At 44.5% G+C, this 26,274-nt stretch overlaps 1 protein-coding gene across 1 annotated transcript; it reads left to right on the plus strand.

Moving 5' to 3' along the window:
• Positions 1–1,184: 1,184 nt before the first annotated feature.
• EPSTI1 (epithelial stromal interaction 1) lies at positions 1,185–19,762 on the plus strand. The gene is made up of 12 exons (XM_032953025.2): positions 1,185–1,917; positions 4,152–4,210; positions 5,507–5,590; positions 8,079–8,152; positions 10,294–10,377; positions 11,232–11,305; positions 12,624–12,705; positions 13,447–13,536; positions 15,323–15,396; positions 16,112–16,239; positions 16,993–17,050; positions 18,471–19,762. The coding sequence occupies exons 1-12, from the start codon at positions 1,736–1,738 to the stop codon at positions 18,598–18,600; spliced, it is 1,119 nt and encodes a 372-aa protein (XP_032808916.1). The 5' UTR covers positions 1,185–1,735; the 3' UTR covers positions 18,601–19,762.
• Positions 19,763–26,274: the final 6,512 nt, after the last annotated feature.

The following is a 26,274-nucleotide window of genomic DNA, read 5'->3' on the forward strand; positions in this document are numbered from 1 at the left end:
AGACAGCTTTCTTTAGAGCCATAGTCTTAAACAGTGTTGATAATGGTTTCTCTCTGTGTATTTTCCCTACAGGAATCGCGGATCAATTATTTTATTCAACTGTAATTAAATACAAAAAAAAATCAATATTAAAACACTTATTCGTGTTAACATCCCCGATTGTAAATCTTGTTTTTGGCCAATCAACTGGACGGAAAGAAACAGCGTTACATTTTGGAGGTGAGTACCGCGTTTGGAACGCCGTGAGTGCGCGGACGTGCGTGTTGTGGAGTGAGGAGTGCTCGTAGGGGCGCACGCGTCATTATCCCAGGGTGGTGCTGAGCCAGCCAGTGAGCGATGTCCCTCAGAGAGGGCACTGGCGCGGGGCGGGGGGGCCTGGCGAGAAGCGGCCGAGGAGGAGGGGGGAGTGGAGGAGGTGGACGTCGCGCCCCGCCCGCTCACGGGGAGCGGGGAGGTGGGCGTCAGCCCCCACACAGACGCATACACAGAGAGGGAGACAGATAAACAGAAACAATCACTGGACAATGCAGGCAGAGGCATAAAGAAGGGTGATAGACACAGCCAACGAGGGACAGACGCAGATACAAGAAGAGAAATCAAAGACACGCAGAGATACGGAGACAGACAACCAAAACACCTCTGGTTCCGAGAGACACGGTTCAAGAGGAACGGAGCCACACACCTAAGTTGAAGTCCACCCCCCTGCCCATGGTGAAGTATGGGGTCGTCCATAAATGACGTCACGCGATTTTGGACGATTTTTTACCCCCCCCCCCCTCGTCACACGGCGTCACAAAAAGTCAGATCCCCCCTCCTCATATATGACGTCACAAAGCTCTGCCCCCCCCCAAATAATAATAAAACATGCTTCAAATCGCTAAAACTATTGTCATCGTAGTGCGTATTTAATGTGGCACTGCACTGATGTTGGAGGAGAAAACATTAAAAAGTCTATTTTATTAAGTAGAACGTGTTGTCTATATTTAAAGTTGCGCATTTTGATGTGACGTCACATTTCTCAAACCCCCCCCCCCTCGTCACACATCGTCACAAATGTCTGATCCCCCCCCCCCCCAGGTGCATGTCGTCATTTATGGACGGCCCCTATGGTCAAGCAACCCCTATGACCGACACTAAGCGAGGGGAGGTTTTTTTTATCCAGCAGTGGATTGGCAAAGGGCTTTATGTACGTGAATGTTGAACTTCTTTCGAGGCGTATAGAGCCAACCGTGAAATCGGGGGTGCGGGAAAGGACAAGAAACTAAACACAAAACATTGCTATAACCATTATTATTGTCGTTGTTGGCTTGCATTCATTGTTAAACTTACCAGCACCATCATCCCACCCCTTGCCAATGTAGCTCAGAAGCAAACCACTCGCAACGCTACCGTGAAATGACGAATTCGTAACGCGTCACATTCCGCAGGTGATGTGGTGGGTGGGTGTGGTTTGGGGAGCGGTTAGCTGCATCTTTTTCTTTGGTGTTGACGTGGTAGGCCGCTGGGGTACCTCCCTGCTAGGAAATCCCTGTGACGTCCAAGCACTGCCCGGCGATGTAAACTCGTGCGCTGTTCTTAGCCAACAACAGCAGTAGGCGTAGCGACACGCCTCGAGACATTCGCTCGTGCGCTCGCGTGGACCATTGCTTTGTATAAATATTTTTTTTAGCCCCACGTGGAAGGCTTGTAGTAACTCGGGTCAAGGAAGCGGTGCTGTTGCATACGTTCTGGCACCATGTCCGGCCGGCGAGATGCGAGGGGGATGCACATGGGAGCCGAGGATGGGGATGATGAGAAGGAGGAGGAGATCGGGAGGCCACAGGACGTCGGCATGGCCGGGCGCGGGGCAACTCAGTCCGCGAGCGGAGCAACCCCCGGCAACCCGGGGGGCGATTGCCCTCAGGAGGGGACCCAAAGGTGAGTTCCCCTGAATGAGTATTTTCTGGAGGGTTCCAAAGGTGAGTTCCCCTTAATGAGTATTTTCCGGAGGGCTCCATAGGTGGGTTCCCCTGAATGAGTATTTTCTGGAGGACAACAGTCAGTGTACCCAGGTCACGCTTGCAAGTGAGACTCTCCTGGTCTCTTGAGCTCTCACCTGGTTAAACAAAATAATCTTGACACGCATGGGGAATCAGACAGGGTTCCTGCGTGAGTGTTTCGTGATGATCAGACAGGATCGCTGAATGAGGGAGTGTTTTGTGGAGACCAGACAGGGTTCCTGAAGAAGTGTTTTGTATGAAATAGACAAGGGTCATTATAATGGTGAACCCAAGCTGAATTCATTGATTATGGTCATGGCCATCATCAATGGCGAATGGTATTTAGGGCGTCACGGTGGCGAGATGTTACTACCTCGCCTGGTATACAGGAGGTCGTGGGTTCGATCTCCGACCCTGACGCCTGCTGTATATTTGGAGCTTGGATGTCTTTCTCCCCGTGGCCGCGTGGATTTTTCTCCATCCCCGGGTTTTACCTCCACTTTTAGAAACATGCATTCAGAGTATTTGGCTACTCTCTCTTTCCACACCATAAGCCACTTCAATAGGCTATGCTTTTTGGCCAGGTCGCTTCTGAAAAAGATATATTTAGCTCGGTGGACCTTACCTGGTAAAATAAAAAAAATGTTTCAATAGTTTATATCTGAATCGGTTCCCTCTCGTCCATTCACGAACCCGTACTGACAAGTGTGGTGAAATATGGTCAAATGATCATCAAAGCTAACGTGACGTGGAGGTTGCTTCATCCAGTAATGGATTGACAAGGCCATGTACATTTACAGTAATTTTGATTAATGAAGTCTGGAGGGGCAGTGAGGGACTCAGATTCTGTGCGGTAATTGGGCAAGTGAGCGGCGAGCGTGACGGTGAGAGTTGGTACAACTGGGTCTGTCCCGTGGCCTCTCAGTGATTCTTCTGTCACTTCACGTGGCCTCAAGGTGCACCCAGCCTGGCACAAGCGCTGCGCTTTTTGTGAAGCTGTGATGATCTCGTGTCCCTGTCATGATTGAGCGCCTCTCCGTCTGTCTCTGCGTTTGTTTCTTTGACCTTCCGTAGCCATCTCGGTCTCTTAGTGACTTTGTGTCTATTTGTTTCATTGTGTCACCGAGCCTCTCAGTACATCTCTCCGAGTCCTCGTGTGTCTCTGAATGTCCGTGCATGTACGTGTCTTTGTGTCTCCATCTGTGTCTCTTAAGTATGTATTGTACGTGTGATACGATTCCCGCTCACGCCCAGCACCAGTGACGATTATCTGAACCGGTCCTGACCTTCCTCTGGGTCGATTCAGTCTCAAATGTACCTGGTGCGGCGTGTAAACATCGCCGCTAGGGAGACAAAGGCGGCCGGGCGGGGTGCTAGCCACCCAGTCTCTCGCGTGCTCGCTGACAGCATTTAGCCCAAAAGTCTGATAAGGTTATAGGGGGATCTTTGTCTCTTTGTATCTCCATGTATGTCTCGATTTGTCTGTCTCACTCTCTGCGTGCCTACATATCTTCGTCTCGCTCTGCGAGTAAACACTCGTCCGCTACCGTGAAATGACGAGTCCGTGACGCGGTACAAACCCCGCACTGTCCGGTAGGCGTGTCTCGTACGTAGCTGAGCTGGGGTTCAAGTTGCCCTCAGGTGAGGTGGTGGTGGTGGGTGGGTGGTGTTGGGGAGCGGTAGCTGCACTACGAACCCGACGACCAGAGTTCGATTCCCGCTCACGGCTAACACCATTGACGATTATCTGAACAGGTCCTGGGCTTCCCCTGGGCTGACTCAGCCTCAAATCAGGACGGGGTGCGGTGTGTGATAGCATCACCACTGGGGAGAACAAAGTCGGTCGGACGTGGTGTTGGCCACCCACCCCCTCGTGTTCCGTGCCGGCCTTCATAGGTGCTTAATAACAGCACTTTCCCCAACAGCCTGTTAAGGCTATAAGGTAGATCTTTGTCTTTGGAGGGGTGGGTGGTGGTGACGTCGACTCAGCCTCAAATGAGTACCTGGTGTCGTGTGTAAACATCGCCACAAGGGAGACAAAGGTGGCCGGGCGTGGTGCTGACCAACCACCTCGTATGCCGTGGCTGCCTTTATAGGTATTCACTAACAGCTCTTGCCCCAACAGTATCTTCAGGCTATACGGGGGATGTTTCTTTATTTTTGTCGCGGCAGACAAGGAGTGTACACTATGCTGACGCCTAATGCAGAGAAGTACCAGCGTCTGAAGACACGTAAGTTGTTTTGCCATCACTGTTTTTTTAAATCATAGATATTAAGCAAGGGCTCAAAAGACCTCGAACACAACGTGGCCAGCAACAGAAGGTGTGAATGACAATAGGGCATTTAAACATGTGTAATAAACGACTTGCACGACGAGTCTTGAATGGTGTCTTTTTATTAACTGAATTACTACACAGCTCCGCTCCTTCTCTTATTTCCCCTTATCACTGCCATGGACGAGGCGTTCTCTTTGTCCCACCTATGAGGTCCGCCACCCTCTTTCTCCGATCCCGCCACCGACTGGCGGCGTGTCCGGGGTCCGCCACGTGGTTGATGGTGAGGAGAGGATGAGCAGCGACGCAGTCTGAACTCGAGGCTTCCCACACCGACCAAGAGTCCTCCCCTGCCTCTGCTTATATTCCTCCCGGTGGAGCTAAGCCCCGCCTCTAGCCACGCCCCCTCGTGGAACCTTCCCGATGGTTCCCGAACATTCTCTCTGACTCTGCCCGTTACCTTTGGCCCAGATATAATCCCCGCTCAGGATTGGATACCGGTTACCCGATAGTGCCCGTGCAGTTACCCCTTGGCGCCCACTAGATGGCGCTCTCTCATTACACATGCAAATCATTATTCTTATATAATAAGTCAGTCGATTTAACGCGTAGGCTTTCGATTTAAACAAAAACAACGTAATCGTAAATTTATAGTCGATTCGCAGATTGTGCGTGGCAGGTTATAGTGTGGGTACTCCCACCTATGATCAGCACAGTTGGATACGTTGATTTCGATAGAAAAAACAAAATGCAGTGCATTTATATGTATACCTGCACACATACTGATTCATATGGAAACAAGTTAATTAATTCACCACACAGTTATGGCGATGTGATCACATCCACGGTGCCAGGTTTGGTGCACTGTTGGTGAAATAAAAAATAATGCACAATTTTAATGTTTTTTTTACATGTGGTGTCTATGCATCGAGATTTGTTTCAGTCCATCAAACCCATTTTAGAACTTATCTTATATCAAGAGCAACTGAGGTTAGTTAGCTTCAGAATCTGAATCATTTGATATATGTAACAAAAATACCCTCTAGAAGAGGGTCTGTCCCTCTAGTGGAAGCCTAGTGGAGGCAACTTCCTCCGTCCATCGCATTACGAAGTATTTTCAGCCCTGCACCTATAACTGCAGATAATTCCCCCCGAATGCATTATCTGGAGTTACATTGGTGTGAAATAACAACAACAAACAAGATGGCATGGTACTGTGAGCTAGCCAACTCTCCCCGCACGCGTGTTATAAAGGTGCGGCGGAGGAGGAGGCAGCGTTGGACCGGTTGCGGAGCGAGAGGAGGGCTGTGGGAGTACGCATCACCCCATCACACGTCGGTGAGTTTTGTTAAAATCCAACGCTTGCTACTCCCGAGGGTGTGCACATTGGACTCCATGGATTTGGAGCAATGTATCCATCACTACAACACAAATAATTAACCACACTGTGGCTACAGCTCCCAACAGTGGAGGCATAGGGAATCTAAGCAAAAAGGTCGGGACCCAAAATAGGTCACGAATCCGCAGATTCATGAAAGGAGATGGTTCACTAAAAATAGAACTCAGATCTATATATAAAATGTATTAACTCTCATCTTTTATAATATGCGCCTAAAATAGTTGCAATTAGTAAATGAAAGTACACGTGTTATATTTTATCTTCCGTAGCATTTGCGGCATATTTTTATTTATTTAATTCCAGCTCATAGCCCCCAATAGGCTGGCACCACCACCGACTCATTACATTGTACAATGGATGCAGGATCGTATTGCACACTGACGCACTCTAAACACTTCCTTCTATCTCCGTTTCCCTCACACTCTGCCATAATAAAGCCCTGCACGTTCCCCTTTAATTCAAATCATTTGGATGCAGTGGGACATGCCTGTGATCAAGCGATTTGAAGGCAAGAAGGGTTGTTTGATCACATAGGGATTTGGGAACCGTGGACTAACCACTGTGCTACCGCTCCACCCTATAAATAGCTATACTCAGCATTCTTTACATATTGGTGGTAGGTACACTGATGCGTGGTATAAAAAAAGCAATATTTTCGCAATAATAATTTATTTTCCTGCGATTCGCAATCCTGGTCATAACATCTTGCAGGGTGTGTCAAAATCAGTTCTCATGATGTCGAAGCAGTTGGAAGGTGAATGTCAGTTAAAATTTAGATTTTAGACTGTTTAATGAGGACTGGTGTGTTATGCTGCACCAGTGTACCGCCAATACGTCCATTTATTCAGGAAACCCTCAATGACTGTCAAGACTGTTTTTCCAGAGGGTCCTGCCCTCTGATCTTTGGCCGATTCCATTCATGCCTGTTTTGTGTGTTGGAGGAAACTGAATCACCCACAGAAGACCCACACAGTGAGGGAATACCATTTAAAGATCTGCGTAGATGGATCCAATAACGCACTCTGGGTACTGCCATCACTTGGAAACCTAGAAGCCCAGCCTGTTTGCGAGTTTCACATGTCTGCGTGGTGATAAAAGTGATCATAATACGTTTTTTATAGAGCATTACTCATGAAAACTGAATCTCACAATGCTGCACAATCCACAACCCACGAAATAGCATATACATACTATGATGTTTTCAGCCAATTAATGAGTTTGTATACACCCGGAGAAAACCTGCACGTGCAAGGCGGCAACACTCTAGCAGTCTGTACCATAAAGATGGGAAAGATTACTTTAGGTTGCACTTTGCTGTACTGCATTCTCCTTGCAAGCCAGAATATGGCACCTCGACAACCATGGGAAGGGAGTTTTGCAACATTTGTGTGATCCACCAACCCTTGCCTACTAAGAGACTGGATTAAAGGCGTGCACCACCATCGCCTGGCTGAATAAGATACAGTGAATATTTCCACTGAGTTTTTGGTTGCAAATAATAGTGGAGCAGATAAATGAAACGATTAAACTATAAACGAAACTAAACAGGTTTTATTTTACCAGGTAAGGTTCTCTGAGCTATATAGATCTTTTTTAGAAGCGACCTAGCCACAAATGAGAGTGCAACATAGTGGCTCATAACGTTCAAATGTATAACAGCTAAATACTCGAAACACATGTTTGTAAATGTGGAGGAAAAATACCAGAGAACTCCAAATATACAGGTATCGGTCGGGATCAAACCCACGACCTTCTCTATACCAGGCGAGGGAGTTAACATCACACCACAGCAGCTGTGTCAAAGCTCGTTCACAGCATGCTATCAGTTACTTCACAAACCCGTGGTTTCCACCGACCTTTGCTTCTGAAGTGGTGGATCACAGATGTGACTCAACACGAACTCGGCATGCTGTTTGTTTACATGGTCGGTGAAGTGGACTAGCGGGAGCACATTTGTCGCTTGTTACAGAGGTCCAAAGGTCGAATCGAGTGGTCACCCTGATTTTGACGGCGGGTGTATTAACCATTTGAATACTGAATGCCATCTTCACAGAGGATATTAGAGACGCCGTGATGTCATTCCCAAGAGTAGGCACTGTGTGCTGGAGTCGGGGCCTAAATTTTCCAAATGTGAGACTTACCGCAACTTTCTCAATTGGGATCATACCTTGCAATAATCACACCCACTGGCAGACTAATGCCCAACGCCACTCTTACAAATGAGCCTATCATTTAATTCTCACCTGGTTAAACAAAATGTTTTTAGAAATGAACTAAACATGCTGACAGTGGAACGTGGCATATTGCTGTGTGAGTGAAAACTTCGCTGGAGAGGGCCCCAAGGTAACAGTTTCACGGTCCACATCCATGATTGCTGAAAATAGTGCCCCCTTTGCTTGTCATTGACTGGCGCGGTCATGGTCACAGGCGGATCCCTATCGGAGGGGGAGGTGCGAAAGAATCAGCAGCTGACGACGAGCCGAGCCAAGATCCAAGCCAGGGTGAGAGGTTCCTGCAGCACACTGCTCGTTCACACACACCCTCAGTGGGGATATCATACCCATGCGACCTCCACCCTTTGTGAAAAGGCCCAATCGGCTACTTATTGCCGTGTACACGCACATGTACGGCTCTTTTTCAATCCACTGCTGGATGAAGGCTCACCCACATTGTACGGGCCATAGGCGGTGTTTTTCCACTACGCTTCACCATGCTGGTCAGTGCTGGTTGGTGAATGTGGGCAGCGTAGGCGTAGGGGCATTGAAGTAAAGTACAGCAGTGGATTTATTCCTGCACTGCCCTCTGCTGCCCACAACATAACTTGCACAGCACCTGTAATTATCATACTAATATTATGCGCTGTCTGCTTCACAGTGGATGTCAAAGATCCCGTGACGTCATCCGCAAAAGAGTAGTCCACTGTGTGCTGGCTTCATGGTCCAAATTTAACCTGAAAATTACTTGATGGCTACCTCTCTCTTGATGGCTACTTATTTTCCGCCTTTAAATGCATAGCACTTTGAGATCTGTTCTTTAAGGGCACCTTATGAAGTAAATAATAATTATTATTACTGTGAAAACTTGTGGAACCAGTGTGGTTATGTTACTATTAAATGGCGCATATATTCACACTATCGTGTTAGAGAGGGTGTAATTAGTGGGGTTTAAACGTTGTGTATGTTGCGGAGTTACGATTCGCTTAGGATAGATGAGCGGTATGTTAGGCCATGCTCTTCGTAAAATGAACGTTAGGCAGGCACGTAACTCAATTGTCAGAGTCATGTGACCACTGGATAAGGTTAGTTGGCATATAAATTTAGCTTAACTATTACAATTTAACAGTAGCCATCCTTCATAATATAAATAATCATGAACCCATTTATGCTTTGTAATACAGTAGATATTAGTGAACTTGAAAAATTAGTTAATTCTTGAATTTTTATATTTTAACATAAATTAAAATCTGTAAAATTAATAGGGTAAGATATAATCTCTTGGGATCTTGAAGAGAGGGAGGCCCGTATTGAGGACCAATCGTGACGCTAGCACATTAAGTTTACAGAAAGTGCTTGTGTGCACGTGGCCGGTGTTGGGAGTGAGAGCAGGTCATTTCGCAGTTTACGAAAAAGAAGATCTGGCAGTGGAACCAAGGAAAAAAATGCGGGAGTGCTACCAAAACTTTTATTTAATCATTTATTGATGACCACCCGGTGTCGTCTAACAGTCAAGGCCAGTAAAGATCGAGGTGCAGTGGGCACGGGTCACACTTGGAAGGACCCTCCTGAAAAAAGCCACGAGATTGAATGAGGCTTTCCTGGGCAAATGAGCATAACATATAAATATGCCTATCCACGCTTTCACCAACCCGCAGTGATCAGCCTGGGGGTTATCATTCATCACTGGATTAACAAAGGGCTGTACATTTATCCTAAATGCAATTTTTAAGCATATAATTTGCCTATAATTTCCATTCATCGTAAAAAAAATATTCACATATTTGATGTATGGCTTGATAAAAGTGTGGAACATTTTTTTTTGTTCCTGGGTAGTAAGTGTTATTTCCTAATTGCTTATACCTCAGAAGTACAGAAAATGGCTATTAGTCCCTATAGAGTATGGAGTCCCCACAAACTTTGCTTTTGTGACCAGGACAGTGATATTTTGAAATTGACCTATTTTCAATGAGAAAACGGGCGAATTTGTGTCTTTTTGTTCACATAAAGTCAGAAAAAAGCAACATGAATCCCGCCTAGGGTAGTGCGCATTGGTGTCTAAATCTTTCGTAGTAATTTTTGTATTACTCTAGTATAAATACACATTAATTTAGATTCATGTTGTTTTTTTCTGACTTTATGTGAGCAAAAAGTCACAAATTCGCCCGTTTTCTCATTGAAAATAGATCAATTTCAAAATATCACTGTCGGAGTCACAAAAGCAAGGTTTGTGGGGAATAATAGCCATTTTCTATACTTTTTAGGCATAAGCAATTACGAAATAACACTTACTACCCTGGAACAAAAATAGTGTTAAATAGTGTAATAAGACGTGTAATAAACAATTTCATGTGACGAGTCGAAGCATCGTTATTCGCCAAGAGGCTTCTCGGCCTCCTGAATGTGTCTGTCTCGCCGCTCGGTAACAGATGGATCGCGAGGAGCGTGAGCGTTGCCGCAGAGCCCAGGATGAGGCCGAGTTCCAGAAGAAGAAGGACATTCAGAGGCAGAAGGTGAGACCAGAGCAAAATCCTGGAGTCTTATTTCGGTGTCAGCCACCTCTGTGTTTAAACCAGGTTCTCAAGTGTATTGAGGCTGCTGGTCTCAGTCTGGTGAACAATGACTGCACAAAAACCCATTATATAACATTTGGTTTTCACTTATTTTGCATAATTCTACAGCTCTGAAGCCTACATTTTGGATGCATGTACTGTATATTGAACTTATTTCACAACGTACATAGCCAACTGTGCTAATTGGAGGTGAGGGGAGACAACAAACTAAACACAAACATTTATAAAGAAATGAGTTTTCAATCTAGATTTACAGTGCATAACTCCAGTGGCTTATCGGAAAGAACAGCATTCCGAATGGCTGCACCATGCCATGCGGTCACCATCTTTGTTCAAAGGCTAGCCAAAAACTGCTGCGAGCAAGACTGGAGTTTGTGTGATGGTTTTTGCTCCTTGACAAGATTAGCAAGGTATTGTAGATTGACTGCCATTTGACAGATATAACTAAAGCACTTCACATGATAAAATTCAGGGCTCTATCTCCCCCACCCTGCTGCCAGTCCCCCAAAGGATAACAGGTAAGTCAATAAATCTTCAAACTAGTTCCATGATGTCTCCTTGCACACACCATTTTCTAACATAGACCAATACACTGATTTTCAGGAGTTCGATATTGACATTTCTTTATCTCCTAGCATGTTATTGTTAAGCAAAATTTCAACCAAATGGAAATTATTTTCTCATTTATAAAAAAAAACTTGTCATAAACGTGTATGTATAACATTTGTTATTTCATTATTTATTTCAAAGTACCAATGTCCATTGTCATGTGTGTGTGTGTGCTCATTTATTAGGCTATAGAAGCAGAAATTCGACATAAGCAGAGAGATGCCCAAAGGAGGAGATCATTCGCAATGGATCACTCCCGGTACAATCACTCGCAATAAAACTTCACCGACGAGTCCTTAAGAGACCTTTTTCTAGCTGTACAGAAGATGTAAAGAAGCTGGTATGAGTTCTATCAACCATGAATTTATATTTACGCGATGTAACCCAAAAAAACTTTATCATGGATAATATTGGTCGTGAAAGCCTACGTGTTAAACTGAGTTCCATCAATGGTTCTGGGCCTCCCCGAGATCAACCCTGCCTTAAATGAGTACCTTCTGCGATTTTTAACATCAGTACTGGAGAGACAAACGTGGATTTGTAGTGACAATTTACACCATTGGTGAGTGATAGCTGAACTGGCCCCAGACCCTTCATCCCACAAACACGCACTGACCAGCGCGATGAAGTATGGTCAAACAATCCCAATGACTTATGTGTTATCTGGAGGCCTTCATCCAACAGTGGCCTGACAAAAGCCTATAAAGTTATATTATTTTTGTACTCAAATATTAAGTACTGAAGTCGCAAGTTTGATCTGTCGGCACGACAGTTGCAACAGTGGGGTGTCCACTCAGCTGTACAGTTGAGTTCACCACAGTTAATCGATTGGCAGGCCATCATTGACGAATAGGGCAAGATATCTTATCCAGGGACTCTCTGTAGCTCCCTCTAGTACAGGGGTCAGCAACTTTTCAAAGAAGAAGAGCCATTTTTTGTTATCTTTGACAAAAATATTTCAAGAGCCGCACCACACGAGCTAACACAGCAGGTGCCAATTTTTTTGACGAAAATGAACAAATATGTTATGGAATAAACTGCATCTATTTAGTTTTTCCCCCCTTCGTTATTGTTTAAGAACACCGTTTAACTGTATATTTTGTCGTCACCAGAGCATTCCATCGCGTCCCATTCCATGCCATATTTAATAAATGATCTCTGCTAAATTTTGCTTAAGATTTAAGTGAAAAAATGGCTGCCTGCAAAGGGGGCAGTCAAAGAGCCACAAGGGAGAAACCAAAGAGCCACAAGGGTGAAGCCAAACAGCCATAAGGGTGATGCCAAACAGCCATAAGGGGGAAGCCAAAGAGCCACAAGGGGGCAGCCAAACAGCCACTAGGAGGCAGCCAAAGAGCCACAAGGGTGAAGCCAAACAACCACAAGGGGGCAGCCAAAGAGTCACAATGGGGAAGCCAAAGAACCACATGAGGCTCCGGAGCCGCAGGTTGCCGACCCCTGCTCTAGTCGAAGCTCTTCCCCCCAACAGTGGCATGAGCAAATCATTACTGTCCTGCGAGCTTCAGGTGTGAGAGAAGGTTTGATGAACAACTCATATTTGTCCTCACTTTTTTCCCCAGGACCAATGAGCACTTCTTGAACAAAGTTGAGTGGAGCAGCCAAAAAGACACTGCTAAAGGGCCTCAAGCAGACACAGCCATGGTAAGGCACTATATTTGATTCTCAGTGCAAAATCCAGTGCAGTCATTTGTGTTTCATAACAGTATTGTGAAAGGTATACAGCCCTTTTGACCATCGACTGCAGGATGAGGACATTAATTAACATCACAACAATAATTTTACTGACCATCTCTCCTCACATTTTACTTCCTTCAGTGCACCCTCATAAGAAGAATGTCAGTAAAAATGAATAGGCTTGACCCTATCTGGCAATAACACAAGAGATTTTAAAACATCAAATAGACACCTATTGTAAGGCATGAAGTCTGCATTAACCAACAGAGCATGTTTGTTTGCATATTTTACAAGCATCTGTGGTTAATGCAGACTTCATGCCTTGTAATAGGTGTCTAGTTGGTGTTTGAGCATCTTAACACTTGTGTTATTGCCACAACATGAAGCCTATTGTTTTTCATAGTTTTGATGTTGGAAAAAAGGTCCCATAGATAAATGTCAGTAAGTTTTAAGGCAATGCTAGTGATGGGGTTTGTTTATCGATTCTTCACCACATTAGTCAGTGTGAGTTGGTGAAGGGCAGGAGCACAGAGAAGTATAGAACAATGGATGCTGTTGCAATGTCCTCTGCTGTTTACCACTTAGCCTTACAGCTGCCTCTGACTAGAAAAAATGATTCCAAATAAGTATTGTAAGTACATTTTAAGTTTTGTGGTTTCTTTTTATTGGAATTTAAATGAATGGTGATTGAATGTGTTATTTGCTCAGGCTAGGAGTAAATTCAGGGACTACAGAGATTCCCAGCGGAAGGAGGAAGAGGAGGCACACAGACTGAAAAAGGAGACACAGAGAAGAAAGGTATGGATTTATAAATTACCCTCCAGCTCCCAGCAAAGCAGCCTTTTCTCAACAACACAGTCCTCTCTCACTAACCACTCAAGTGTAACCATCACAGCCAATGGTGGTGATGCCAACATACCTGACCATTTCGTCCTTCCTTCTCAATCCAATAGTTAAACCTTATGGCGGGACCCCGGGGTCCCCAATAAACAGAAGTAAAAATCGTAATAAATGTATTTCTTTTTGGCGACTCCATCCCACCGTGCACATAAACGCCATGACCCACCAGAAATAAATCCTCTCGTTCTTCACCAAGCACCCGTCGTTGCCAAAATTGCCGTAGTCATAAACAAAACTTTGAAACTTTGATTAGTACATCATGTAGAGCTCGTCGAGAGGAATAGATTGCCATATCGTTTGCCTTCAGACATAAAATGACATCGCAACGCAGTTCATGCAAGAGCCGGGGGGCTTATGGGACCCTGGGGTCCCGCCATAAGGTTCAGTTGTTGTACAGCAGCAGTGGCCAACACGCCAAGCACTCTGATCCATGTTAGTGGATCCAAATGGGAACTGCCATCCACCAGAAAACTATGACCAACAATTATCCATCATTAATTTAACCCTGTAATACTGTATACAATACAGTAGACAAAATATTGGCGCCATCTATTGGTAGATCTTATATTATCTTTAATATACAGGTATCCCTCGATTTAAGAACATTTGGTTTACACATTTTTTGCGTTAACACAATTGACAAATTATGGCCACTTTTCATTTAAAGAAATCGGATTTCCGTGTTCACAAAATTTAACACGGCACGCGCCATGAGATAACATAGCATAAACTGCAGTCACTCACCTCACAATGCGCCGCACGAAACAGCTGCCTGCTGAGTAGTGCATATAGTAGTACATACAATGTTGTCCCACGTCTGACTGCATAGCCGCATGTGAGTGAATTCAAACAGCATACTGTATATCAAAATTTGGGTAGAAATAGATGAGCCGCATATATGCAAAATCAGAAAAACTGAACCTGCATTCAGCGAGGGAAACCTGTACAAATAATTCTTAGTGATTTGTTTTCCATGATCCGTAACTAAATTTGTTGTACGCTTATGCCAACATTTGTTGACATTTGTCCTGAGAGCCACAATAAAAATTCCGATCCATCCATAAATCGTGATTCACATTTTGGGCACCACTGTTGTACAGTCAATGGCTCACCTTCAAGGTCTATTCTTATGATCAAAATGAATCAATATTAATTTATAAATACCGTCCAACTAGGATGAACACCACATGAGGATGAACACCACTGGAATAAAGTGCACACTGCAGTACTCCCTCTACCATAGGCCAACTGGCTTTTGTTTCTTCCCTTGTTCACTGACCCCTTCCAATGCCTCTCTCAGTAACCTGACATTCTATCCTGTACACACGTCGCACCCATCACACGCACCTTTATATCCCAATTATCTACACAACACTTTGTAGCGACGTTTTATTCAGAGCTTCCAAGTTCTCCTTCTTGGTTCTTTCAGCAAAGTCACGTAGAATGGAAATAAAATAATAAAAATAAAACATAATAAAAAATAAAATTCTCACGACGTTTCGGCCACAACACAAGTAGCCTTCTTCAAGTGAAGGAACAGAACTGTCGGGACGAAGGTTTTGGCGAAGTCATTACATGCGGTGATAAATAGGCATGGAAATTGCTTTTTTCCCTATGCTATATCTACTGTCGGTGAGCTATTGGGATGAGTGTGATCACATTTTTTTTTAATTCTCATTTCCAGGCAGAATATTTGGAGGAAAAGAAGAAAGCCGAAGAGAATGAGAGAGCTCGGCAAATGCAGATGGATCACAGGAGGTGCGAGAGAGAGTGATCTTACTTACACGGTATTTATGCAAAAACGGATTGAATAAAATGAACGAATTTAAAAACAGACAAGGGCCTGTTTCACTTTGCAAATATGAAATAAAATTGATCCATCAGCTGATGGGTATTTTTGGGCCGAATGTTTCCCAGTAATTTCTATGAAAGATGCAATATTTTCAATCAAAACTAAATTTACTCGGTGTCGAGCAAAAGAGATTATGACTCGCCCTCTGATTGCACCTTCATAATACAAGGTTAAATAAGGTAAAGGTGCAGCCATGCATTGATTATTCACAACGCTGTTGGTGGAAGGGCCTAGAGGTAGCTCATGAAAGCCTCTTGTGCACATTTTGTCCTTCTCAGCAAACCCGGCCAGACAACTTGTTATCTTCCTTTGTCTGGCATACAGGTCATGGATTTAATCCCAACCATGACACCTGTATATTTGGAGTTTGCATGTTCTCTCCATGGGACACGTGGATTTTTTCTGGGTCCTCCAGTTTTCCACTCTACATTTGTAAACATGCAATTGATTCTATAGTTGCTCGAAATTTCTACGTGATAAGCCACATTGTTGAACGATCATTTGTGGTCAGATCACTTAATAGATCTGGAATCAAAGCGGCAACCTATGGGGGGCTAACCATTACACTATGGCGGCGTCCCGAATAAATACTGAAGACTGATTTGGTTATTTGATCATCAGAGCGAATCAGGCGTTCCTGGACAGGCTGGAAGGCCGACGCAGTGGAGAAACGGCCGACATACCACAGTGCGAAGGCACCTGGCATGAAGAGAGCAGCACTCCCCCTTTTAAAGACGGAGACAAAATAGGTATTTGTCATCATTTTCATTTCTATCATGCACTGTATTTATCAAAACTGGTGTCATTATTGGGTGCAACAGTGCAGTGATTTGTGTTCTGCACGATGAACCAGGCAATATATTTTGAAGTGATGTTTACCTTTCTATACTTTGAATTCCTATCATGTTTTCGGATTGTTGGGTGTTGTAACGTTCTGACTTGCTCCTAGGCATTTTGAAAAATACCTTTATAGCTCATATTCCCCCAGTATAAATAACTATTCTGATTGTAATCCTAGTAACATTCCCAGCCACGGGTAATGTCAGCATCGAGTGTTATCTGATTTGGTTATGAGTTATCTGTGCAGAGTTTGCTCTTTTCTCACATGTGTGGGTTATTTTCTTGGCTCTCTGGTGTTATCTCACTCGTAATGAAAAAATAGAGAATTGGTTGAGCATCCAGGAGCAGAACACTGGGAAGTGGTGGTGTGGTTAACCTGGATAATACGTGCCAAAGCATGGAGGCAGGTTATGTGTTTGAATACAGGTTTCAGCCACCTGGGATTAAATCAAAATCTCAAATATAACGAGTTTACCGTCTCGGTCTACAAATGACAGTAAAGGTCACGCTAAGTTTGGTTTGTCACTCCAGCATATTCGGCTTTGGCTTGATTGAAGACCTTGCATTACCAACAACGTTGAATACACACCTTCAGGCTGTGGTGAAGCTGAGCTGCCCATGCCCATATGAATGTTCCTGTGAATATTTGCATAACTGCGCAGGAGTGTGGAGGAGCAGTGGTGCTGATTCCAGGCCCTTGGACAGCTTCAGCAGCAGAAAGTAAGTTAATATGAGGAGGAGGGAGTGCGTGAGTGAATGAGCCGTGGGCTCTGTGATGTAGAGCTCATGTATGGGTGTTTTGTCAATCCATTTCAAGATGAGGGCTCGCCACGCCATGTTCATAGGTTGTGGGTTTTTTTTATACTATACATCACCACACTAGTCAAGTGTGGATTTGTAGAGGTGGGAGCTTGGATTTTGCTCTGCCATCCACCTCATGGCCCCGCAGCCACTTATGACAACGTATTTGTGCATTGTGGTTATCCATCTAAACACAAACCAGGCTCAATCCTCATTGGCTTCTGACAGCCATTGAGATCGGGTGCATTGCCGGTGGTCTGGTTTTAAGGAAATATGTCGCTCCTTTGTGAAAATAATTCAATACAGTATTTCCTTGTTATTTGGACGAGGGATACATTTCAGAGATGCTCGTAAATAGCATTTTTTTGCGGATAATGACATTGGCATACGAAAACCTTTATTTTTAGTGAATTACCTTAAATAAATACTTAAATAAGATATTAAAAACACGAAAATTATCATAACAAAAAATTAGGTCTAATAAACATAAAGTAAATATAACATTAACTTGTGAAATAATAGTTTATGAGACCTCCTTTGCCAGAAACAAGATATAGGAATAGGTTTTACCCTTTTAACTGGCACAAAAACTGACACTTTTATTCAAGGCATCATGTTTGCAATAATCACAACACAAGCAGTTAAAATGCAAACAAAAAAGACAACTCTGATAATAATATGCACTGTCCTTGAATTTGATTGGTCCACACCCGAGACAGCTTTTCTTAGAGCCTAGTCTCAATTGGTGTTGGACCAGAAGACGCCTTTATTGACACCTTTATTCAAGGCATCATGCAAACATGATGCCTTGAATAAAGGTGTCAGTTTTTGTGCCAGTTAAAAGGGTAAAACCTATTCCTAAATAATAATTTGTAAATGAAATTACCTTAAATGATGATGATGCTGCGCAGTAGCTCCTCCATAATACAGGTTTTTTGGGTTAGAGCACGTAAATATAAAGTGTCGTTAAACCCACCACCACCCGATAAAGCCAATTAGTAAGGTTTGTCACGTAAACAGAACATGCCGATTCGTTACTAGTACAGCACACCGGTGTTGGAGCGTAAATCCACAACATTTACAATCTGAGTACAAAGTTTCGCCAGTAATTACAGCTAGCATCATCAGGTGACAGCCATATTTGTGGAGAAATCCTCCTGTTTCGTTCCTTAAATAGAGGGATCGATGTGATTTGCGTCACTTGAGAGCCCTTCACGTACGAAGGCCAGAGCGGGGGAGTTAATGAATGCATATAAATTACAATGGGTATCCATTACTGGTTGGGTTATTCATATGTTAATCAACATACATTCCCAAGTGCTGTTTTATTTTTCCCCAGTGATGTGGCAAGCTCCGACATAACCCAGCTGCGGGATAAATTTCCATGGTACAACGAACAAGCCCTGCAACAAATTCTTGATGAATGCTCTGGAGACATATCTCGCGTCTGCAGCCTTCTGTCTGAATGATGGGAGATTGTGGATAACAGGAAAATGGATCAATGAGACACAAATGAAGCTTTCGGCTTTCTCTTTTTCCTAAAAAAACAAGACTATCGACCGATTTAACTATTATGGGTTGGACCTAGTGGCGTAGCTATCGAGTGTGCAGGAAGTAAAACTTTATTGGAGTCCATGGGCTGAACGTTCCCATGCAACGGGCCACAAAGAGGATAGAAATTAGATGGCGGGCCCCAATAATTTTCTAGCACCTGGGCCTTTGCCACTGATGCTTACGTCATTGGATGGACAGCTATTGTGTGGTTGCTGGTATAATGGTGGCCTTTTAGAGAATAATTTTATTGTATCTTAAGGGGTGTAATGATGAATTGATTCAACGATTAATGTTGATTTTTAAGTTACATTTTGAAGTATCAAATTGTGTCAGAACCTGTATTTTTTGTTGTTGCATATTTTGGATGTAATGGCTTCAGATGACTCCTCCAGTCTCTATAGGGCGTTTTATTCACAATGTAAAAAAGTAATTGATTTCTGGATATAAAACGCACATCTGGATTACGGCAAGTCAACGCCTATGACCAAATATCACTCGAAATGTGCCTAATCTCATCAAATCTCAGAAGTTAAGTCGGAATTAGCTTGGTAAGTATTTTAATGAGTGAACACCTGGGGTTTCCAGGTGTTGTAGGCATGGGGCTACAAAGTAGGTTGGTGATGGCTGTCAACTCCTCGTATGCATGGTGGGGGTTTTCCCAGTTATCCTCCTGGATTAAACCATTAATGGAATCAACCAAACATCCCAATGGAGTACTTTCCTAAATATGGGTCTTTACACCCAATGAGGCTTTCCTTGGTAAATATTCGACATTTTGAATATTAATATATAATTGCAAAGATGGTGATATGTTATACTCCTCATATTTCCTTAAGAAAATGCAGAATCACGACTGTGGGCCAAAGAAACTCGTGCATTTCTAATAAGGGGCTTATTATGGCTTATTTCAACTTGTGGTTATTTTTAGTGTGAAACTGTTGATGTAATGCTGCTACTTTTTATTGTAACTTTTAAAAAAATGTACCTTGCCTTTGAACTGCACTTAGTTTATTTTACCAATTACTGCAAAATAAAGTACATTCATGAACCAATAAACTTTAAAAATATATATTTGCGCATTTGTTTACGTGGCAACTTTATTTATTTTGATGTATCAGGTGTATGGCACGCAATGAAATTGTAACTTTAAAAATAGGTGTTAAACCTATTTATTAAATGTGCTATCACAGACCTTAAAATAGTTATTGTTGGGGAGGCTGACCCCCGTCTCCTCGCTCAGGTGGGATCCACTGCTCCCCTCTTCCGTGTCCTGGGGGGGGTTACTGCTCACCGACCCCCCTTCGCTGCGGCCCCTCAGGGCATGATTCGTGGCTGGCGCTTAGCCACCTGAGATCAATTCACACAATCTCCGCGCACACTCACTCACACCTACTCACTCGAAATCCGACCTCGCTCCTCTCCCGTGCCACGCACCAATCGCGCGCGCGGGACTCGGGGTCGGGGGTCAGAGGGCAGGGACGTCACTCGCACACGCGCAGCCGATTGGGGGGTTGTCTCGGAGATTTATTTAAAGGGCTGTATGAACAAACTCACAGGTACGCCGCCCGTTCACCCCACGCACACGCTAAAGAAAAGGCTGCACGAATAATCTCGCGTGTACGCCGCCCGTTAGCCTCACGCACACATTTAAACGAAAGGGCGTATGAGTAATCTCACGTGCCCTGTACGAGTCCGCACCACACGCACACGCTAACCACGAGCTACACGCATGGGCGAGCGCAAACACGTGGGTAAATACATCCTTGCACACAAACAGGGTACAACGATGCACGCCAACATGCATCCGTTCCACCCTCGCAGAAACCACACGACAAGGTTTATTGATCCCCAGCAGTTTATTCTCAGCGAGTCCGAGGTTAAATTACCTGAGTCAGTTTGAGTCAGCAGGGCAGGTCTAACCTATCTCCCGATGGTCTAATACCCGATCCGTATCGCCTCTTTCAAATCACTCTCCTAAGACAATCTCCCAATGGCCTCAATGTCTCACTCTTGGGTACTCACGGTTCGACTCGTACGGAGCTGCTGGGTCGGATCCTCGCCGCACTTCGACTCGTCACACAGACGTTCGAGTGGCTGGGAAGTCGACCGCCCCGAGCGCTGGCTTGAGTAGAACACGAACTAACTCTCCCTACCTTCTCTACCCTTTTTATTGTCCTCTACATCAAAAATAAATCGGCGCTGATCCGCTGGCCTCCCGTCCAATCAGGTGGCTCAGTTTTCCCGCCACTCTCCCCGGATCGGTGCTCTCTCAGACGTCCGCTTTTCACCCTCTAAACAAGCTCATCTGTCCTACCAATCAGAGGACTGGCCCTGTCTTCTTTCCCGCCGTTCGTGACTCCGTCCCCCCTACCTGCCTGCTGACCTGTGTGTGTTGTGGGTGTTTTCTATCCGCGGTGGCTCAGCAGCCCCGTCGTGACCATGTAATTACAACCCAAGTCACGGCGCCGCGGTGCACGTTAGCCTCGGGGGAGGTCGCCCAATTCCCTGGTCGCAGGAAACCATGAAGTTTGGTCCCATGAGAGGGCTTTTGGGTGAAAACCTGTCGGCCAGGTGACCTCCCTTCGGGGCTCTATGTGGAGGTGTGTGTGTGTTCATGTGGGGGGTGGTGAGGGAAGAGCAGCGTCGGCCCCGTCGCTCGGAGGTGGCGGCGTCGCGGCCACAGCGTCGGCAGGACGGCTTCGCTGCTGCGGCATCACAGTTGCAGGCACGGCTCCGACGGAGCGAATTTCGGTGCTGTGGCACCACATTATCAATGCCATTGTTACGAACGCGATTTTAACGTCTTTGCAGTGTATTAATCCTTGATAGCTTCATGTATGTAAACATTCAATTAATAATTTATGAATTAAAATAGATGTTTTACCCATTATACGTAAACTAAACTTTTAATTTTACCAGGTAAGACCCACTGAGCTATATAGCTCTTTTTCAGAAGCGACCTGGCTACAAATGATATCATGTGGGGATTTATAGCAGCCAAATACTCTCCAATGTATGTTTCTAAATGGGAAGAACATGCAAACTAGAAATATACAGGCGTGAGGGTCAGGATCGAACCCATACATGTGAAGTGACATAGAATTAGCTATGTAGCAGCATAGTGCTGGCTGCTGGCAGGGAAGGGGATATACAGCATACAGCAGCCCTGACAGCGGCAGGCCAGGTGATACACCAGAGGGGGATCTAGGGGAAAGGTCGCGGAAGGGGCACACTGGAAACCCGCGGGTAGCTTCTATAAAGGGGGCGTGGCCTGGGCGGGGCCAGGCCATGCATTTGGAATGGGATCCCTTTTATGCTGCTGGAGTCTCCGTCTTCACCATCTCGGCGTCGCCAGTCAGGCAGTCTACCAACTATCCTGACTGGGAACCGTAGTCGACTATAGACAGATTTATTGGAAGTGTTAACCCGTTGGTTGCGTGTTAATAAACAGAGTGCCTCCAACTCTTAGTGTCTCCGATTCAGTCACTACACATGTGTAATGAGACGACTTCCGAGACACGAATTGTAGAGGGTTCTTATTTATTTATTGATACTTTACGGATAGGGTCACGAATAACATAAGCGCTGAGTTACTTATAACTTAGCCACCCATACAGCGACATCGGCGACATACAACTATATAGCTGACTGGCTATATAGGATGACAACGATGAAGACTATACTTGGCTGGTTATAGAGCGACAATGACAACCAAGAGATGGCAGCGATGACAGCGACGACAGCCAGGACCCGAACCCCCACAACAGCCCCCTAACCCCCACTTGCCTCTCCCTTATATCCACCCAGCGTGATAAAGCCCCGCCCTTGGCCACGCCCCTCTTCTGGAACTCTCTCGCTGGTTGCAGGAGCTTCCAGTTAGATCCCCTCATTCACCCTTGTCCCAGTTACGCCCCCCTTGTGGTCGCCTACATGTGTCGATTTACAATGCACCCATACCTGTAGTTATTCCCCCATGGCCACCAGATGGCATCCCATCACTACACATGCATCAAATCGTGTGCGTGTGAATCGTACAATTTATGTAAATACAGTCATACCTCGGTAAACAACCGCTTTGGAATGCGTCGAATTTGGTATACGTCATGTTTTGACGAGAAAAAACATGTCTTGGGATACTGCTGTATATGTTGGTATTGCAATTTTGAATGAAAATAATAAGAATTAAATGAAATTTGGAAAAATGCATAATTATCCGAAATTATGTTAATTTGTGTAATTATGTACATAAATTATGCTGATTAGAGAGATAATCGTATTACTTTATGCGAACGTGTGCGATTATGCTAATGCGAGCCGTTATGATAATTAGGCCCTGCCTCGCTGAAGAGGGTCGTATCATCAATCGGGATAAGACAATTAATCGTATGAAGTTATGCAGGTGTGCTGTAAGTATGTCAGATTAAACTCGGCTTCATTGTCTAGGTTCGTATTATCAATCGATCTAATACTCTTATTCTCGCTTTAACATTTACTGATTATGTATTAGTGTTCATGTCAGGTCTCCAAATTCAAATGTCAACGCAGGATACAGTTCTTATAAATAAGATTATTATGCATGAACTCAGGAAAGAAACACTCAAACACTTCTCTGGTAAGCAATTTAAATTTCTAAACAAAACCTTAACACTATAATATGCAAATTATTATGCTTGGAATAATCAACCTCAGTGATCCATACATTTAACCCACAATGGTCACGTTGTTAATTGGGTAACAGATCAATTGATTACTTCAGAGTATCACGAGCATACACGGCAAATAGAAACAAAAAGTCCTTAAAATTAATCCGACGATATTCATGCGAAAGGCGATTAAAGCAATTATTATACCCCAAAGGCAAAATATCCGTCAATAGATTAATCGGCAAGATTATGCAATAAAAAAACCGAACGACTAAGATGCTTCTAAATGACCTTATCCACGTAACTCAATGGGCAGCAATGTTCTTCACGATCAGTTGATATTTAATGCACTTTTATAATTAGTCTTAATATTGTGTGGGTGCGGTGGATTGTCTCTTTGGTAAATTATTGTGTGATTAGACGCCGGGAGCGTCATGGGTTTATGAGGGTGGGGGAGGGGCATACGAACAACGGCTGGTTCCCTCTATCGCTCGGCGTCGAACGTTGGCTGAAGGTTCTCTCCGCCGCTGGATGATGAGCTGTGTCGGCACGATGCCCTCTCCTTGAAGATGCGCGATCGCGCTCGTGCGCTGGCAGCTGACACCCTTGCTCACGGGCGGCTGGGCAGGCTCTTTCCCCTGCTGGATGAGCCGAGTCGGCACAATGCTTGGTCGCTGGCAGCTGGCACCCTTGTTTGGTTGCTCTCTGGTTGCGCGCTCTCTCCTGCTGGACGATTGCTTTCGCAGCTCGTCTGCTGCGGTTGGTCCTCTGCGATGCTCGCTTGGCCGATGCTTGGCGCTTTCCGCCCTTTCTCGAGGTGGATTGCTTGACGCTGAGAATACTTTCAGCGATACTCTGTTTGCCCCTGCCGAACTCAGCACAGAGCATCACCTCGCCCCTCTTCTCTGCGATGCTCCACACGCATTGTTGATCTCGATGCCATGCCCCGGGGCTGGCTTGCTGTCCTCTTCCGATCTGATGGTCGCCGTCTTCTGCGGCTGGTCGCTGTTGTCGAGCTGAATTGACGAGCTGATAGTCGCTGTTTATATATATAAAAAAAAACATCTCCCCTCTGCGCGTCTCTTGCGAGAGGAAAAAAACAGATGCTCACTCCGTCATGTTCTTTCACTCGCTCTGCGTTGTGGGGGGGGGGGGGGTCCATGTGTCCGTGTGTGTGTGTCATTTATTGAGGTAATCTGTTTCTCTTCCTGCCTGATCACCGTCGCCCTCAAGCCATCCCTTCATCCGTGGGACACAGATGGCTCCCCCTGCAACAACAGAGTAATTTCCCTCACTCTGGTGTTACATTCTTGCTATCCCAGCTGCGGGAAGACAAAAACGGCCCGGAGTATCTATTTCTCTCTGGCTGGCCCTCGGTTTAACACTGCACAAATATTATTTGGTTTTATGTTTCCCAAGATTTGTGATTTAGCACCGTCATCACGACGCACTTTCCAGGGTTTATTAACCTCGTCCCCCCGTCTGTATCCAGGGATCCGTGCTGTTATGCTTGAGTTATTATTTATTTTATTTTTGATGTCCTGAGTTTAAGAGTTAAGTTTCTTGGCTGTTGGAATTCATATTCCTTGGTTTTTGCAAGGTCATGTAACGGCAAGATGTAATGTAATTTAAGGTGAATAACGTTAGTGCTAATATTATGTATGTGAAGTAATAACCCACTATGTAGATTGTAGTTTGGTTTTTCTTAGTGAGTGTGTGGATTCTTTATGATGTCGACTCATTTGTTGCTAAGTTCTGAACTTAAACCGTTGCATTAATAGCAATGAAGGAGAAAATTGTTTTAGACCTCGCGTGTGCGTGGCGTCCGATTGTCTGCGAGCTCCCAGAGGGGGGGTCCCTGAAGCCTGGAATTCCCCCTCGGGCTTCATTAGTAATTCCCCCTCCCCTTTCCCTCTTTGATTTGGTTTATTACTCTTTATGGTTTATTTCCTGGCGGCCTGTGGTGTGTGAGGGGATGGGGGAGTCTGTATCCCCCCTTTTGCCCCGGAGTTTATTATTTAATGGCTTTTTACGATCTCCAGCTGCTTATTCTGGGTGTCGGTTCTTGTCGGTTTGAGGGTGTTTATTTATTTATAGATTATTCTTAACAATATCGGTAAATATGATTATTAATATCAATTGTGGAAAAAGGCCCATATACAACATTACGACGTCTTGCTTGGGATACGACGCGCTTGCAAGAACTTGTATGGGTCGGGATGAGTCACCGCATATCTGCATCTACCCCTTTCACGACTAAAACAAAGCACCACTCCTCAGTCTGCCTGTAGATCTCGTTCAGTGCACAACCCTTGCTATAACTCTGTGAATTTTCACGTGTTTTTTGTCATTTTAATTTATGTATGCATTTTAATAAGTAGTGTCTAAATTCATCTTCTTTGGTTCTTTCGGTAAAGTCACGTAGAATGAGAATAAAAGAATAAATTGATAAAATAAAATAACACAATAATATTCTCACGACGCTTCGGCCACAACACAAGCGGCCTTCATCAGGTGAAGGGGACGAGACTGTCTGGAGGACAGCGCTGGAGTGAGAAAGCCACGTTGAGATCACGACCTTTAAGCTGTGTGAGAAGAAACAAAGCGCCTTGACAAAGGAATTAGCATATAATCTAGCATTGAAATGGCTGAGTGATTAGCTTGTGACTGGTCACAGAAAAGGCTATGTTAAAGTTAAAGCATACACATCCGCAAAGACACCCCTTGACAAAGGAATTAGCATAGAATTTAGCATTGAAATAGCTGAGTGATTAGCTTGTAACTGGTCACAGAAATAGCTATGTTAAAGTGTCTAAATTATTTTTTACAACCCCATTAATGTATAATATGCCATATAAAATATAATTTATTATACTCTGGAACGGATTATTTCCTTTCCCTGTATTTCTTATGGGAAAAATTCGTTTGGTATTCGTCATTTTCGGT

Source organism: Petromyzon marinus, chromosome 1 (assembly GCF_048934315.1).
Source record: "Petromyzon marinus isolate PM22_M1 ecotype Great Lakes invasive population chromosome 1, UKy_Petmar_22M1.pri1.0, whole genome shotgun sequence".
In the NCBI taxonomy this organism is placed as follows: Eukaryota; Metazoa; Chordata; class Hyperoartia; order Petromyzontiformes; family Petromyzontidae; genus Petromyzon; species Petromyzon marinus.